The sequence below is a fragment of the Lonchura striata genome, chromosome 19, assembly GCF_046129695.1.
Source record: "Lonchura striata isolate bLonStr1 chromosome 19, bLonStr1.mat, whole genome shotgun sequence".
In the NCBI taxonomy this organism is placed as follows: domain Eukaryota; kingdom Metazoa; phylum Chordata; class Aves; order Passeriformes; family Estrildidae; genus Lonchura; species Lonchura striata.
This window is the reverse complement of record NC_134621.1, coordinates 2,860,504-2,877,022: the sequence shown is the minus strand read 5'-3', so window position 1 is coordinate 2,877,022 and position 16,519 is coordinate 2,860,504. Positions and strand designations below refer to the sequence as shown.

General features: G+C 42.7%; 1 protein-coding gene across 1 annotated transcript in view; it reads left to right on the top strand.

Moving 5' to 3' along the window:
- The first annotated feature begins 3,163 nt into the window (after window positions 1-3,163).
- FOXK2 (forkhead box K2) overlaps window positions 3,164-16,519 on the top strand; it is a 42,408-nt gene continuing 29,052 nt past the window's right edge. The window contains exon 1 of the mRNA XM_021535830.3: window positions 3,164-3,504. Within this exon, the coding sequence (XP_021391505.3) occupies window positions 3,164-3,504 (341 nt within the window). The remainder of the gene's footprint in view (window positions 3,505-16,519) is intronic.

Below are 16,519 nucleotides of genomic sequence, written 5' to 3'. Positions count from 1 at the left end.
AGCCCCAGCACAAGTAGCTGTAAATGAATGCCCTTGTGTTGCTACAGCAGGAGCTTCAAGGAAAAATGAAAAATCTAAAAATGTGTAGTCAATTAAAGGCAGGTTGGTCACATAAAACAGTATTAATGGATTAGCTCTTAGATGGTACTTACACATTTCTATTAACCTCAGGCCAGATTATTTTAAGATTAGATGATAATAGGTGCTTAATTTCTGTGATGCAGTCAGATGCTGCTGCATAATATGATGGGGACTGGATAACATTGGGTTACTTGGCATGAAGTAGAAAAATGGAAGAAGTGCTCTGAGAGCTTGTTTAGTGCCAGTGGAGTTTGTTGGGATGATTACATTTTGGTCAGTAGCTTCATTCTGTCCTGAATAGTTAAGGTGGATGTAAGGCAGACAGAGAAAAAGGCCTTTTGCTTTCAGTCAGCTGGCAGGGGAAAAAAAAGTGCGAAAGAGGATGTATCTGCAGTGCTGCTCTGACATCAGGGCCAGGTTTTGTTCCAGGAGTGGATTTTTGGGGAACTCGGACACCCAGAACAGAGAGAATGTTCTGTCAGTGTGAGCTGTTCACCACATGTGCCTGCTCTGATTCCTGCTCTGTGCAGCACGGAGCAGACCTGCACACGGGCAGGTCGGGCTGACCTGTGCCTGTGCTGTTGTGATCACAAAGAACGTGACTAAGTCCCCTCCAATTTAGAAAAACATGGACAGAAGGATCTCAGCCGTCTTCTTGAAATGAACAGAGCTCCTGACAATGGGGTCTGGTGTTTGCTCTGCAGTGCTGCTCCTGCAAAAGCAAACAGCCCTATTGGTGTTCAGTTCCTTTCCAAGAGCAGCTTAGTGATGGTGGGACCCGTGAAAAGACATTTTAGAGCAGATAGATTGCAAAACTTCAGCATTCCGTGTCAGTGGCTGTGTTCTCTGTGTTCTGTATGAACAGGACAGGATTTATATCAGCTTTGTGAATTCAGTACTGCTTGTTATTAATGAACTAATACAAATTAAGAAAGCTGCGATTCACAAACAGAAAATGGTGAAGGAGCAGCAGTGCCTTGAAGTTCTGCAAACTGAGCAACCGTCAGGGTGGTGAAAAGCACTGCTGGCCTGATGGAAATTCACCTGGCTGCTCTCCCATTCTGCCGGTTTTCTCCCTCTGCAGGCGTGGGGTGTGTTAGGAGATGGCAATCCATGGGCAATTCCAGCCAGCAGGGCCCTGAGGATCCCAAAGCCATTGTTAGCAAAGCAGGCACAACATTTCTGGTGCCAGCAGAGCCAAGGGATAAAAACAAGCTGAGAATCAGGGAGTCATAACTGCCTCTCTGATGCTCCACATTTTCTGTGCCAAACATATGTTGGTATAGAAGAAAGTCTGATTCTAAATACCAAAGTGTGGGCAAGATTTAACTAAAGTTTTCTGTAAAAGAAACCAAAGCTCTAAACTGTTGCTATATTTTACTGCATCTGCTGTGCATATGAGGTTGTGTAAATGGACTGAACCGGTATGGAATTGTGTTGTAGCTGCCTATAAGAATTGCTGATACAATCCTAAGGGTAAAACTAAGGTTTGCCATTACTTTGCAGGTAGCTGGTACCATATTCAGTTCCTAAGCATTCACAAAATAGTTCTACAGTTGAAGATCTGCTGACTCAAATGTGCAAACCCAGAAGTTTCAATTTCAACTTTACTGCTGGGTGCTTGTTAGCACTTTGACTGTTTTTTTGGCTAAAGTGTAAAAATGTTTAATGTCTTCTGAATTCACAGAATGGTTTAGATTGGAAGGGACCTAAAGTGCATCCCCCTGCCATGGGCAGGAACACCTTCCACCAGACCAGGCTGCTCCAAACCTTGTCCAACCTGGCCTTGAACACAGCTGGGGATTGGGCAGCTACAGCTTCTCTGGGCAGTTATTTTTATTAATAAATGTGAGCTTCAGTACTGTAAAAACCCCAAACAGCACAACCCTTTTCTCAGCAAACCACGGTGAGGTTATGGAGCTGTTATGGTGACATGTTTGTAGTGCCTATGTTGGTAAATAAGCATGAATACATTTTAGCACCCTCTTCACAGTTTATAGCCAAGAGTGTTTAACTGTTTACTTTTCAGTTTTGACAGTGCCTGGTCCCTGTAACAATAAGTATTTGGATCAGGTAAAATATTTTCACTGCAGATGCTGTAATTTGAACTCTGTAAAATTAATGCCATATTTTTTGGTAGCCCGCACCATTTTCAAGTCAAACCCAGATGGATTCTCACCTAGTGTGTCCACGTTGTTACCTGTGCCATGCCCTCGGAGCAGTGACATTCAGCACTCGGTGTCTGGGTGTTCGTGCCAGGTCACTCGCTGGCTCCTTGTGCCCCAGTTCCTCTGAGAAAACTGGGGCTGAGCCGAGGTGTGTGCACAGACACAGCCCGGTTCACCTGCAACTTGTACATTTGAAGCACTCTGCTGATTTTCCATGAATGTTCCAAAACGGACAATGCGGGATTACCTTTAGGTTTAACATAACCCTCAAAGGGCTGTCAGATCAAACTTTTATTATTTGATAATACGGTGAATTTGAGCAGTTACCCAGCCCCCTCCTAGTGGTTCTTGCTCACCCTCTGGCACTATTTATCTACTTGTATTTATTCCATTCTCGATTCTTTCCCCTCTCCCCGCGCCCGGTGCCCTTCTGCCGTTCTGCCCCGTGCCCGGGCGCTGCTGGCGGACGGCAGGTGCGGGGCCCGCGTCCCCGCCGGAGGCTGCAGGTGCTCGAGAGGGAGGGAAGGGGGCGCGGGGGCCGTCCCAGCGCCGGCCCCGTCCCAGCGCCGGCCCCGTCCGTCCCGTCCCGCCCGTTCTCCTCCCCTCGCAGCCGGCGGGCAGGAGGCGCTGCCCGGGCAGCTCCGCCCCGCTCCCCGCGCGCGGCTCCGCTCCGCGTTTTCCGGGCCGCGCCCCTGCGCTCGTGCGCCGACACTCGGACGTGCGGCGCCGGCGCCGCTCGCCATTGGCCGCGCCGCGCTAGCCCCATGGGCGTGCGGGCCGCTGATTGGCCCCGCGCGCTGTCAATCAGCGCGCGGCTGCGTCAGGGCCGGGTGCGCGGCCCCGTTCCCTGCTGTGTGCGGGGCCGGCGCGGGGCCGGTGCGGGCGGGGCCGCGCCTCGCTCGTCCCTCGCTAAGATGGCGGCGGCGGCGGCGGCGGCCGTGGCGCGGCTCGAGGGCCGGGAGTTCGAGTACCTCATGAAGAAGCGCTCGGTGACCATCGGCCGCAACTCGTCGCAGGGCTCGGTGGACGTGAGCATGGGCCACTCCAGCTTCATCTCCCGCCGCCACCTCGAGATCTTCACCGCCGCGCCCCCGCCGCCGCCGGCCGGCGCGGACGGGCCGCCGCCCCCGCCGCAGGGAGACCCGGCGGGCGGAGCGGGGGGCGACTTCTACCTGCGCTGCCTCGGCAAGAACGGCGTGTTCGTGGACGGCGTGTTCCAGCGGCGCGGGGCGCCGCCGCTGCAGCTGCCGCGAGTGTGAGTACGCGGGGCCGGCGCTGCGGGGCCCGCCGGAGGCCGCGGGTGCACATGGCGTGTGACAGGCGAGAGCGGCCCCGTCCTGCCCGCGCCTCCTCGGCCGGCACCGCCCGGCACGGCCGCCGTGCCCTCCGCCGTGTCCTTCCTCCGCCGCAGCCCCGCACGGCGCGGCCCCGGCGCTGCCGAACAGACCCGGGTACACCCGGCGTACCCCGGTGCTGTCCGCACCTCGGGCGAGACCTGCCGGGCGGCTCTGCCCGGCTTGAGGATCTCTTCTGGGGGAGCCCTGTAGCCCCCTCGGTGCTTTGGCAGAACCGCGGGGTTCTTCTGGTTTTGGTGGTAGTTTGTGCTGCTTTGCCTCATCTTAACGTTTATTCTTACGGGTAAACGGAATAATCCACGTGAAATGCTTCTGCTGGCCTTAGCGTTTGAAAATGTTTTCGTTACGTGACAACAAATGTATTAAGAGGTTTTAAACGGTAATACATTCCTTTGCCATTAGCAAACATTAGCTGTCTGTGCAAAATGATTTTCTAGGGCAATACGTGAGGCCTGCCCCCGACATTTCAGGCTGTGTTGAAGTGTAAATAAATGATCTGTGCTCTAAAGAGTCACATGTAGGAAAAGTGAAAGTGTTTTGGTTTAGTGTATTTTAGCTGCCTTGACTAAGAAATACCTCAAACGTTACGAGTGCTGTAGCTTTATAAAGCACATGCCATCAGTGACACAGTCTTAATGCCCTATGAGCCTTTAAACTGTGTTTAAGACGCTGATGGTGTGTATTTTCTGCTGTGTCGGCCTGATGTTAGTTTCTTACCTGGTTTCTATGTGAAAATCAAATTGTCTTACCTTGCTGCTTTCTAGGAAATGCTCATTCTGAACGACTTTAACAGTGCCAGTGTGTAGTCCTGAATATAGTTGAAGGACTTGTTTGACCTTTAACTGTCAGTTCTATTTTTGCTTTCTGCTTTTAATATTAATAATTATTTGGCATGTGGTTAATCTGTGTTTTAGTCTAACACATTTATGAAATGTAGATCAAATAATTTTTTTCTTTGTAAGCATTGCAGTATAATATACTATTTGTAAGCACAGTTGTGCATGATCTGTGTCGATTTCAAACAGCCTAGAATTAGTTGGAGTAATTAAGTCAGTAACATTCTTTTAAATGTTTAAGACTTGAGAAAAAGAGAAGTACTTCTTCATGCTGACCACTGATTTGTAATTTATTCTGGTTCTTTCCATCAGTGTCACTTTTCAAGTGGAAAGAAGATTCAGAAGGATTTTTTGTCTCACTTTTTTATGGAACAATGATGAAAAGTTGTATGTAGTTAAAATTTCTTCAGCGGTGAACGTGGGTGGTGGTGCAGGAACTGGCATTTGCCGTGTTCAGAGGTGACACCGTTCCTTGGGCTGTGCACACACAGCCCTCAGTTCCCAGAGCTGGTGGAAGTGGTAAATCCTGGTTACAGGTTGGAGGTGTAGGCCAGTAAATACAAGGTGCCCCTGGCCTGGAGCCGGAGCCATGCAGGGGGTGAGCATCACCTTGAAGGGCAGGAAGAGTCTACAACCCCAGAGTTACACTGGTGTTTAATAGCAACTGCTGTTTTGTTGCTTTATTAAAAATAAACCTGTTTCTAAAACACAAGTCTCACTGGGGGTGAATGGGGAAATAGTAGTTTCATTATTTGCAAAGCTTTTTTTTTTTGAACAGTAGTCTCCAGGCAAATTCAAGGTACTGTCTCCTCTAGGAAGTCCTTACTGTGGCTTGCTGATGACTAATATTGTTTGTAGTCCTGTTCTTGAGTTTTGTTGTAGATTTAACTGGTCACACTGAAGGTGGCCTCCTGGATTTTAAGAGTCAAACTTACTTACTACATATAATGTCAACATTAATTAATGGTTGAGGTGTGATGGGAAAGAAAGTAGTTTTGGTGTGAGCTCAAGATTGATGATTGCCAGCCTCCAGCTCAAGTAATCACCAGATCTATTTTTGTTGTTCTTTAATCCTACTCTGTTGCCAGTAATAAATATGCTTTGCCTATGACTACACAATCATTAGAATTTTAATGGCAGGTGAAGTTTTAAAAAATTCAGGGTGGCCTGTTCCTTCTGTTTGTTTTTAAGTGATCCTGGAAACCAAGAATGGGGGGTCCATCTCTGTTTTGTCTGATTAATAGTGACTTACAAAGGTGCCAAGTGCAATACTCTTACAGACTTGAAATGTCTTGTTTGCTTGTCACTAATAATTGTATGTAGTTCCAGTGTCCTTGGCCTTTTTTATTTGTTTGAGCACAATGCTTAAATTTAACTGCATTAATAATGTTACTGAACTCCCTGGTTTTGGAAGGAAAAAACAGAAATACACCTTGGTAGTCTCCTGCAAAACACAAATTTTAAACATCTGGGGAAATTTAATTATTAATGTTAGTGTGTACACTTACCTGTAATAAAGGCATCTTTTTTCTGCAGATAGAAATGTCATGAAACATGGAATTACTGTGCCTTAAGATAAGTGTTCTGGTTGCTATTTTTAATGCCTCCCTGGAAGCCTCACTGGCAATTCAAATGTTGAAGTTATCAAGCAGGAGGTAATAGCAGTGGGAAGTGTGTTTTTGTTTTTGCAGTTCTTGACAGACTCCCATCCCTACTTGTGTATGTACAAACCAGCTGTCGTCTTGTGAGATGAATCAAGTGGGGGTGGGGAGAAAAGAGCCATTTTTGAGTGTGTCCAGCAAGGAGCTCTCCTGTCAATGTCATGGCCCACATGGGAAGAAAGAGGTTGCAGAGACTCCTGCTCAAGACACCCAAATGAAAGCAGTGCAATTATTTTTCTACAGCTGCCTTTGAGATGCACAGACTGTCCCTCTCCGGTTCGTAAAGTTCATGTTTTTTAATTGCTTTCATTTGCTGCCTGTGGAATTTCCCCTGCCTTCAGTGAAAGCATTGATTGGATATATTGCTAGGTAAATCATAACATCAATATTTGCTTTTGAGGTACTTGGCTGGAAGAATACCTTTTGTGCTGGGCAGAGCAGCGGTTGCTGTCGGAGCTGTTGTGTACAGCTTTTGGAGAGGCAGGATTCCAGACAGATGTAACTGATACAGCTGGAAAAACAGACAGACTTCTGGGTACAACTGCTCTGAAGGACTGCTTTTGTTTTGTTTTGATTTTTGGGTTTCTCGGATGTGCTTTGTGTGTTGGCCTTTGAATTCAAAGAACTCTGGACATTTTGGACTTAACTGTTCTGAGGCAGTCTTACTCATTTTGACAAACACATAGATTTTGTATTTTAGTCATTAGTTTTGGTTTTGCTTTTGTGGAAGTAATTTATAATTCATAAGCAAGATACCATGAACATAGGAACAGCATTTTTAAGTCAGATCACAGATGCATTTAGTCCATGACCTGCCTTCAGGAGTGGTCAGTAGCAGATGCCCAGGAAAGAGCATAAAAATTGATTAATAGAAATGGTTGTGTTTCCCTTGGTTTTTCTTTTTATTCCAAAGTCAGAGTTCAGTTCTTTTTGAGATAAAATAATTTACTGTTTGCAATTCTTCTTTCTCTTCTTTTAGTACTTGAGTTTGGGTAAACCTCTTTTATCCACAGTGTCTTTGGGTAGTGAATTCTGCAAAGTAATTGGAACCCATGTTGGGAAAAATACCTCTTTTTGCCAAGTTTTTGGAAATTGATGCCTGATAATTTCATTTGATCCAACTGAAGCTCTTTTATAGTAAGAGACAGTAAATAACTCTCCCATTCTGTCATTCATTCTGCAGACTTCTTTACATTACTAAGTGTGGGTGCTCTTACAGTAAATGACATCAAATACATTTTACTTTAGCTTAACATTTACTGACTAATCCTAAATTAAACATATGTAGCTGAAAACTAAAATTTAATTTGTATTCTTCTGCTTTTCCTCCTGGTAATACAGAGGGCTCAATCAATAGTTTTAGCTTGGTCTTGTAGTCTGGGGCTACAAACTGGGCTTATTGCTGCCTTTAAGCAGTAGAAATTCTCCTGCTGATGAAAACAGGTCGATTCTGAGCAATGACCAAGTGTATCTATTCCCTGAGTCAATTATTTTGAAAAGTTTATTGTGCTCAGTGTTACCTGCCCAGGAAACAGATTGTCAAGAGCCTCAAATATATCAGTGCACTTTTTTCTGTCATCTAATTGCAGTTATTTCAATTATGGGCAAAGTTGTGATGTCGGTGTGGTTGGAGCTGTGACTACATGTCCTCCATGGAAATTTCTTACTGGAAACATCTGCAGTTTGGCTTAAGAGTGGAGGTGAAAGGATCATAACATTTCCTTGGGTAGCGTTCCATGGTAGCTAAGGAAGAACATGCATTACTTGGGTTTGAGTTATGATTTATTTTCTAAAGGTTTTCTTATGAATAGAACTGTTAGATACTTTGAGCAATCAAACAAAACACATGCTTGAAGGAGTTGGTGTTAATATATTCTTGCAGTCTGTCCTGACAGCATGCTGTGAGTCCCTCAGGCCCTGTGGGCACCTGCTTTCTCCCTTCCTTGACACCACTTCTGACAGAGCAGCAGCTCCTCAGGGCGACAGCTGCCTGAAAGCTGGGACACCTTGGGATTTGTGTTCAGAGGTGTATTTGGAGCTCCATACCTGCTGTATTAAATCTATCAATTACAAATTATCTCAGAGCATGAAACGAAGGAACATTGGACTTGGCTGTGACTTGACAGACTCCAGAAACTTTTATTTACCGGTCCTGTGCCATAGGGACTAATAAGGTCAACGGGGCTGTGTTTATAGGTGGGTTTTTGGCTACTTTAAAGTTAAAGATTTGCAAATGTCAAGCTCAGTAGAAGCAGTGTTCTCACTTTAGCAGATCTGATTGAAAAGGAGCGTAGGAGGAAGGTAGAGCACATATGATTTGAAATGAAAATAGAGATGAGCGGGAAGTTTCTATAGTAATAATTTGTGTTACAGTTGTTTCTGTCATCTCTTTTTTTCATATTTGCCTCTCAATTACACACACCTTCTGAGTGATTTTTTTTTTGTTAATAAAGCAGTGTTGCAAATTGTCAGATGCTAATCAGGTAATTGAGGTAAAGCTTAAACAGTTTATATTTGGATTAATTTGCACTCGATATGCTTTTTCTGTTGTTATGATGGATATGTATATGAAACATCCTTACCCAATTCTACTGATCCTACAAATGTTCTTACATCTATAGTTAGCTGTAGGAGGAAGTAGATTTTTTGTGTAGTTCCATGAAATACTACAAACTGGAAAATCATCTTTATAGTCTGAATTTCCTGTAAATTTCTATGACGGAAGCAAGATTAGTGTAATTTTGGTTTAAAGGTGCAAAGTCAGTATTAAAACTGTCTGTTCCAAGAATCTGCAGTTGAAAGAGAGTTTTGAGATTCTTACTTCTGTTATAATAATGAGGTAGGAAATAGGCAAATTAAATAATTTTTTGCATTGATTAAATCAAAATACCAAGGTGCCATGTTGGAGTAGGATGATAGACTTAATAGCAAAAATAGTAAGTTAAATGAGCTAATAAAGAAAATAAGCTAATCTTTTACCCTGTCTTTTCAAACTAAATGTACGTTATTAAATTGCTCATAATTAGGTAAGGGCACTTACAAATATTATTCCTTCTTGAAGAGGGATGTGTTTTAGAGACTAATTCAGCTCTGGAGGAGTTCTGCTGCTGTTGGGTTTTTCTTTTAATTTTTTTCAGCATGTACAATTGTCATGGACAAAGCAGAAGGTTTTTTTACAGTCATGCCTGAGCTATTCAAAATAAGATGATGCTTCTCATTTGCTGTATTTTTCAGTAATTGCAGCAACTCTTCAAGACATCTCAAGTCCCATTAACTTTTATAAAATTATGTAAAATACACAGAGAAAAATATAATTTCAAAGAAAACCATGTATTTGTCATGTGGTGTGAGGCCATGGCTTTTGCAGTTATAAGGAGTTTTCACAAGAGTTCACTAATAAGCTGCTGTCTGTGCTGAAATCCTGGGAAGGTGCTGGGTTTATCTGCTGCCTTGCTTGTTTTCATGATAAAAAGTTGATGTGTAGTGACATTTGTTTCCTGCGACTTCCTGCCTTTAAGGAGTTTTCTGACCTAGATAAAGCAGTCGGAGGGGAGGAACCATATTTATTCTGCAGCTATTCCACATTGGATGGTATAGGAAATAAATAATTCCATTCTCCAGTTTAGATTCCCACACTGCTGTTTGATCACTGAAGGGAGTTGAGGCTGCAGTGAGTTACACTCAGTGAGTGCTTGCAGAGCTGGTGTAAATTTTTTGACACATCATTTTTTTGTAGGGCATGAGAAGGTCTGTGCGTGGTTGGAGTCTGGTTCTTCACAGCTGTGTGGGATTCTGCTGCAGCCCCTGCACATGCTGCTCTGTCCTCTCAGGTATTGCCAAGCAGGAGCTTGGACAAAGCATGGTCTGTGTGTGCTGGAGTACTGGTGGGAGGAAAATGTACAGTATTTGAAATTTCAGAGTGTCTTAATAAATATTGATATGAACACACCACCTTTGTGTTTGTCCATGTGCACCAAATGAAATGAAAACCATGAGAAAATTGGCAAACAGTTCTGTCCATGCTGATCCAAACATTTCTGTTGACCTCAGCAGTGAAGCTCCTGTGAATAAGGATGTGCATGGAATTGAGAGTTTGGAGAGCTAGAGCAGCAAAGTAAAAATGCCAGAGTCCTGTCATTATCGGGGTGTTATGAAGTGGAACTAAATTAGTATAAACTTGACTGGAATTAATTTTAATTCAGTGCTGGTTTAAGGCTTAACTTTAAGAATAACACGAGGAAGCTCCAGCCAAAGCCTTGCTGAAAGCAGAAGTGATTTATTTCAGTGTTGGATCAGACTGCTCAGCACCTTGTTGTCCACATGGATTCTCTGGGGATGGGGATAGCTATAACTATATGAAGTGCTTCATGTACCTACAATCCCATATTGAAAAAAATGTCTGTATTCCCAACAGCAGAATTTACGGAATGCATGGGCTGGTTAGAATAATGTGCAGCTTAGTGCTAAATCATTATTAGAAATACCTGATAACTGCTGGATTTTTTTGTGGTGATCTGGGGTGAATGCACTTACTGATAAATATTTACAGTGTTGTAAACATTGTCCTCATAAATAATGAGGACAAAAAAAGTAGAATGAATCCATTTTAAAAACCTCAAAATGATATCACCTGGAAAAGTACACAGGGCAGAACTATAGGGTGGAAAACTGTTCTGAAAAGTGGCAGTAGAGTGAAAGCCATGAGTGCAGAGGGATCATGAGATGCCTGTTCTGAGATGATGTGTCAAGGCACTGGTGTGATGACTGTGGAAACTGGGAAGTGGCAGCTGCTGCTGGAGCTTCACTTTGTTCTGGAATCAAATCTGTTAAAGGATCTTGCAAAACTGCAAGGATTTAAGTAGAGGATTGCTAGAAAGATTTGAAGGCTGGAAGAAGTCCCAAGGAGTGGGGGACATGAGGGGTTCAGTGTTTGTTTTATTCCAAAGGAGTGTGAGGTGGCTGGGTTGGTGTAGGTCAGTTTTTATGGGGCTGAATGAAAGTACTAAAGGCTCTCTAATGAGTGTGAAAGCAGAGGCTGTAAACTAAATTGTCAAGGTTTGAATGAAGCTGTGTTGTTTTCAAGAGTGGTGGGGTATCTATCTCACCATCTTCCTCTGATAAACAAAAAAATAACTCTTGCTGTAGTCAGCCCTGGTGCAGAGCAGGTATGGCTGGGTGACATGTCATGGCTTAGGGTAAAGCTGAAGCTTCTTTACTTCTTCTGCAAGTCTTTTTTAATAAACTATCATGGGCTTATAGCAAGAGACCATTTTATTATGTGTCTTAACAAAGAGTCAATATTTGTCTTGGTTTGAAATTAAAATTACTTCTAAAGCATCAAAGGTCCAGTGGATGTTTGTTTATTTGCACTTGCCAGTAGTGTTCTCACACTGATGTTGTTGCTTTTGCTCACTATGTCACACTATTCATCTTGAAGGAGACTGTACAGTTTGAGAGATGATTTTTGTGTAATATAAAGTGATTCTGTGAAAGTTTTTGTTCTTTAAGTATTAGATGCAGCTCATGGGGTATAAACCACTTAATTCTTGTGTTGATAAGAAATCAGGCTACTGTATAATGGAAAAGGTCTTTACATCTCATAGTGAACTTAAATTCAAGTTTTTCGGTTACTTAAATGAAAATTAAATGTATGGTTCTGCTTCAGAAATTTTGTAGATGATATAATGTATTGATAGAAGTTACTTTTAAATTCTGATTTTCACTGATGTATTCCAGTATGGGAGCAGGTATTTTTCCTACCCCTTTCCTTCCTGGCTTCCTTTTTTCCCCTGTCACAGCTGGGAAAAAGTAGATGCTTCCTTTGAAGCATCAGTTTCCTCAAAAAGCTGTAGCTGAAATGTTGGTGTCTTAGCACAGTGTAAAGTACATGTTTTATTACCTGTAAGGTAAAAATCTGATTGTTTATGAAGATATAATTAGCTAGCTTTTGTTTGTTTGTTTTGATGTTCTCTTAGTTGTTTTTTAATACTGAGAATAGAGGAAATAATTCATTTATCACTTTGTATTGTCCTCTGGACATATTTGGGTATTCTAGGCAGAATATAACTTGAGCAGACAAGGCCTAGACACGTAGTTTATACACTTCTCTAGTATTAGATATATATTATATATTATGTAATTTTTATATATACAATACAATTATATATACACAAAACATATATAATTGTATATTATACATATTATTATTTATATTTCCATTGCTTACAGTCAGTGCAGTCAACACACAAGGGAACTAGTTGGGAAGGATAAATGATGGAAGCTGGCTCTTACAGAAAGGAATTTCCCGCCTTGGTGATTCTGCAATCTTCTGACCTTTCTAGGCAAGTGAAGAAGGCCTGCAGAGCAATGAGGGAGTCAGAGAAACAAGATTTTTAAATGAATAAGGCTTAGAGAAGAGAAGGGTGAATTTATTCACGTGAAATTCTCTGTGGGGATAAGTTTAAATTTGAATCAGAGGAAATGGATTCTTTAAGTAAAAATGATGGTAAAGAGGATAAATGCTCTCAGGCACACGATGGGATTGTTGGGGTTGCCACGTGCAGGGCCAGGAGCTGGACTCTGATCTGTGTGGGTCCCTTCCAACTCAGGATATTCTGTGATATTTCCTGAAATTGATAATGCAGGTAGTTCACATGTGATTTGGATTTTCTGTGGTGTCTTTTGAGGGACTCAGCTTGATAGGTTGTAGAAACATCTCAAACAAAGGTGTGATTTGGAGAGAGCTTTTGCTTCTTTATGCAGGACAGCAAATCCAGAGTGCCATCAAAGGGAAACATGCTTGTAGTAATTCAGTCAGTGGAGTTGATCCAGCTTTCCAAAACTACTTGGGTAACAGGCTTGGAAGTAGCTGTGCATGAGCTTCCTGCTCTGATGGAACTGCCTGCTCACCTTCACTCTGAGCCTTCTTCCAGGGCTGATGAGGTGCAGCATTCCAGAAAAACCATCCCTTGCAGGAGGAGCAGATGATCACAAATACCACCCTTCATTTCTGTGCAGTGTTTGGTGGATTTGGATGCTGACAGAGGTTAGTAGGAGTATGTTACTTAAATGATCATCAATCAAAACCCTGTTTATCACTTCCACAGATGAAAGCAGTAAATAATGCATTAAGCAAAGAGGCGTTCAAGGAAGTGAGTTGTTTTCTTTCCTTAGGTGTGTGAATGTCCTGGGTGTGGCTGGGTTAGGCTCACATAAGGGTCTAGAGGTGTTTCTGTCTGATCTGCCTGACATGGGCATCGCTCAATACACTTATTTTGGGGAAACCAGCCAAAGCTGGTGTGGTCTGACTCGGGAGGTTTTTTTGTCAGGTAGAGGGGGTTGGTGGTTTGGTCCTGTCTGCCCTTTCATATTACTGAGTATTTTTGCCTTTAGTAGTGTTAGGGGCTGCAAAGCAAACACTGACTTGTTCAAATGCTATAAAAATCCTGCTTTGAAGAGTGTGCAATATATTCTGAAGTAACTTTATTAAAATTACTAGGTTGGGTGGTAAGATTCTCATAGAATGATGAAATGCATTCTCATGCAGCCCTCCTCTCAGTGATACCATCAAGATCCTGGCAGCACTTCTGCAGCTGCATCGGGGTGGAAGAGCAGATGCAGCAGTTTGAGGTGATTCCCCTCTGCTGGGAATGCAGGTTCTGAGATGAATGCAGGGCTGAAGTCTCAGGGTAGGGTGGGCTCTACAGTTTGTGGCTGGGTACAGTATTATTCAGCTTTCTAGATATTGATAATTGGCAGAGACATTTTGGACCTGGAAACCACAGTGTTTCAGTTAAAATATTCATGTGACAGGCGCGTGTGGCAGCACCGGAAAGAGATGCAATAGGTAAAAACCACAGAAGTTCAGTTGTTTGTTTATCCTCTTAAATTGAAATTCAAGCCTTTGTTTTTAAAACTTTTTCCTGGTATTGGTCTACCCATCTAAGAAATGCAACTAGTCTATGAATAGTCACCCTTTTTGTAACGAAACGTCATTGGAACTCAGATTCTGCCAGAATTCTGTTAGAACTTTTAAAAATACTCTGTTTTCTTTATTTCTTCTTTAGTTTTCTTTTTTGAGATTTTTTGGTGGCCTAAGATGCTGTTTTCTCATATAGTAATTTTTCCTTAACTGCATCATAGGATATAAGGAATATTACCTCAGAAAAAATTGGCACTAATTGTTAAACCTTCACAAGATAAAATTAAAAACCTCAATCACAGCTGGGAAGAGAGCTCAGATCCTTCCACCTTTCTCTGTTTAAACATTCAAGGTAAATTCAAAGCAACTCCTGATGAAGATTTTAAATTTTCCTTCATGAATTTTGGCCTGTTGTGAATGGCTTTTGCTGTCTCCTGCAGTGCAGGCAGCCAGAGCACTCATCTGCCAGCACACCCTTGTACACAGATGTTGACTTTCCTGTCAGTAGTGAAATAGCCCTGCTTGTTTTATGGGGTGGTTATTCTGAGGTTGGAAGATTGTTGAGCCTGGAAGAGATCACTAACCCCAGCTTGCTACTTAGCTATAAATAAGTTTGGTCTGCTGTGGACTAGTAAGTACTCAAGATTCTTACGTGAGGTTATTCACTCTTATCTAGGGCTATCAGCAAACTGGGTGGTTTGAAGCCTGTAAAGAAAAGAAGCATGCAAGCTTTACAAAAAAGAGTCAAAGAAGCATCTGAATGTAAATAATTCAACCCTCAGCCAGAAGGATAAAATAAAAATCTGTAAAAGTTTTAAGTTTGGGGGTAGTGTTTTAAAGTTATTTTGGTTTAATAATAGCTGAAGGAAAGATTATTTGTATTTGTCTATGTGCATTCTTTGAGTTAGCTGCAGTGTTGCTGAAAAGTGTGCCATAAAATAACTGAGCTTGATCTGAAGAGCTTGAAAGCATGGTTACATAGAATACAAAATAACCATAGTGTGGGAGAGTGCGATTTTGACTACAGGGAGCAGAAAACTGAGTAAGATGGTTTAATCAAAAATGTTGGTTGTAAAAATCCAGCTTTTCCACAGCTTTTGAAATGAGAAAAGAAAAATCTTGGTGTTGTGGAAGTGAACCTGGAAGATGGCAGTGTAGGAATGTGTGATCCAGGTCTCTTTGTTTGGGAGGCAGGGTGTGTTTTTGGTAATTCTCATACTACTCGGTGTCTGATTCCATTCTTTTACTGAAAGGTGTTGGTGTGCCTCATCCCCAGGGAAACTCTTATTTCTGCAACTTGTTCTTTTTACAACAACATTTGATATTACAGCGTTTGGTGGTTTTTTTGTTCTCCCAGTAAAATTCCTTATCTGGAAGGTCTAAGTAGTTTAGGGTTAATTACTCTCAGATTAATGTAGGTAAGGCCCAGGGGGGTTAGGAGCCTGTTGCAGTGACATTACACTTCATCCCTGGGCTCTGCTTAGGGAAACAGGCGTTGGTTTCTGGGTGTGTTTCACCAGCACAGTTTTGTCCTTCTTGTGACTGTTTTGTTTTTATGGGAGCTGCTTGTTCCAGCTTTCCCCAGGAGAGGTAAAGAAGGGAATATATACAACTGCCCTATGTTTTCCTAGGGATGTTTTGTGGTAAATATAAATTGCTGACTGAGAACATGCTGACAGTGTCTGACACAGAGTAATGCGCTGGACTTACCAAGTTCTTCACTGAATGAGGGAGACTTTTATTTTTAAATCCGAAAGGTCCTTAGATACTTGTGATGGTTCACACCATCTTTAAGTCATTAGAATAACCCTCTTAAAGATGTTCTAAAAGGAGACGGGATTTGACTTGTGCAGGTAATGATTTAATACAAAAATACAAAGGAAAGAGCAATCACTCTGGGGTATTTAAAAGGAAAATACTACATGATAGGTATTAAAAGGAAGTGAATGGATCTAATATTGGGTGCAGAAGGGTCTGATTTGGGCAGCAGAGGGGGTGGGATGTGTGGCAGCAGCAGAAGCAGCATTCTTGTGCAGCTTTGCCCGGAGTGGGAAGCAGAGCTGCAGCCAGCAGGTGTTTGAAGTCACATATTTGAACTTCATCTGAATTAAATTTTTACCCCCTCCGTATCTTGGAGTTTTAAAACATCACCATTGCATTTCATTGTCACCTGGGCCATGGGTGGCGTGTTGTGCATTGCTGTGTTTGAGGTGCTGCGTGCACAGGGGAGCTGTGCACAGCTTCAGAGGTGCTGAGCAGTTAAAGTGTGTGCCTGGATCCAGCACAGAGTGGCCTCGAGGAGCCACAGACACCACAGTAGTCATTTTCTGTAATCTTAGATAAACGGAGCCTGCTGCTTCTAAAGGTTGCTTCACGCTACCACTGGTTATATTTAATATAAGCTCTTGAAGTGAGTTAGTGCCAAGCAAAGCATTGTTTGGAGTATGGAGAAATAACCTGTGAGCCAAAATTAGCCTGTGTTCGTGTGGAGTGGTGT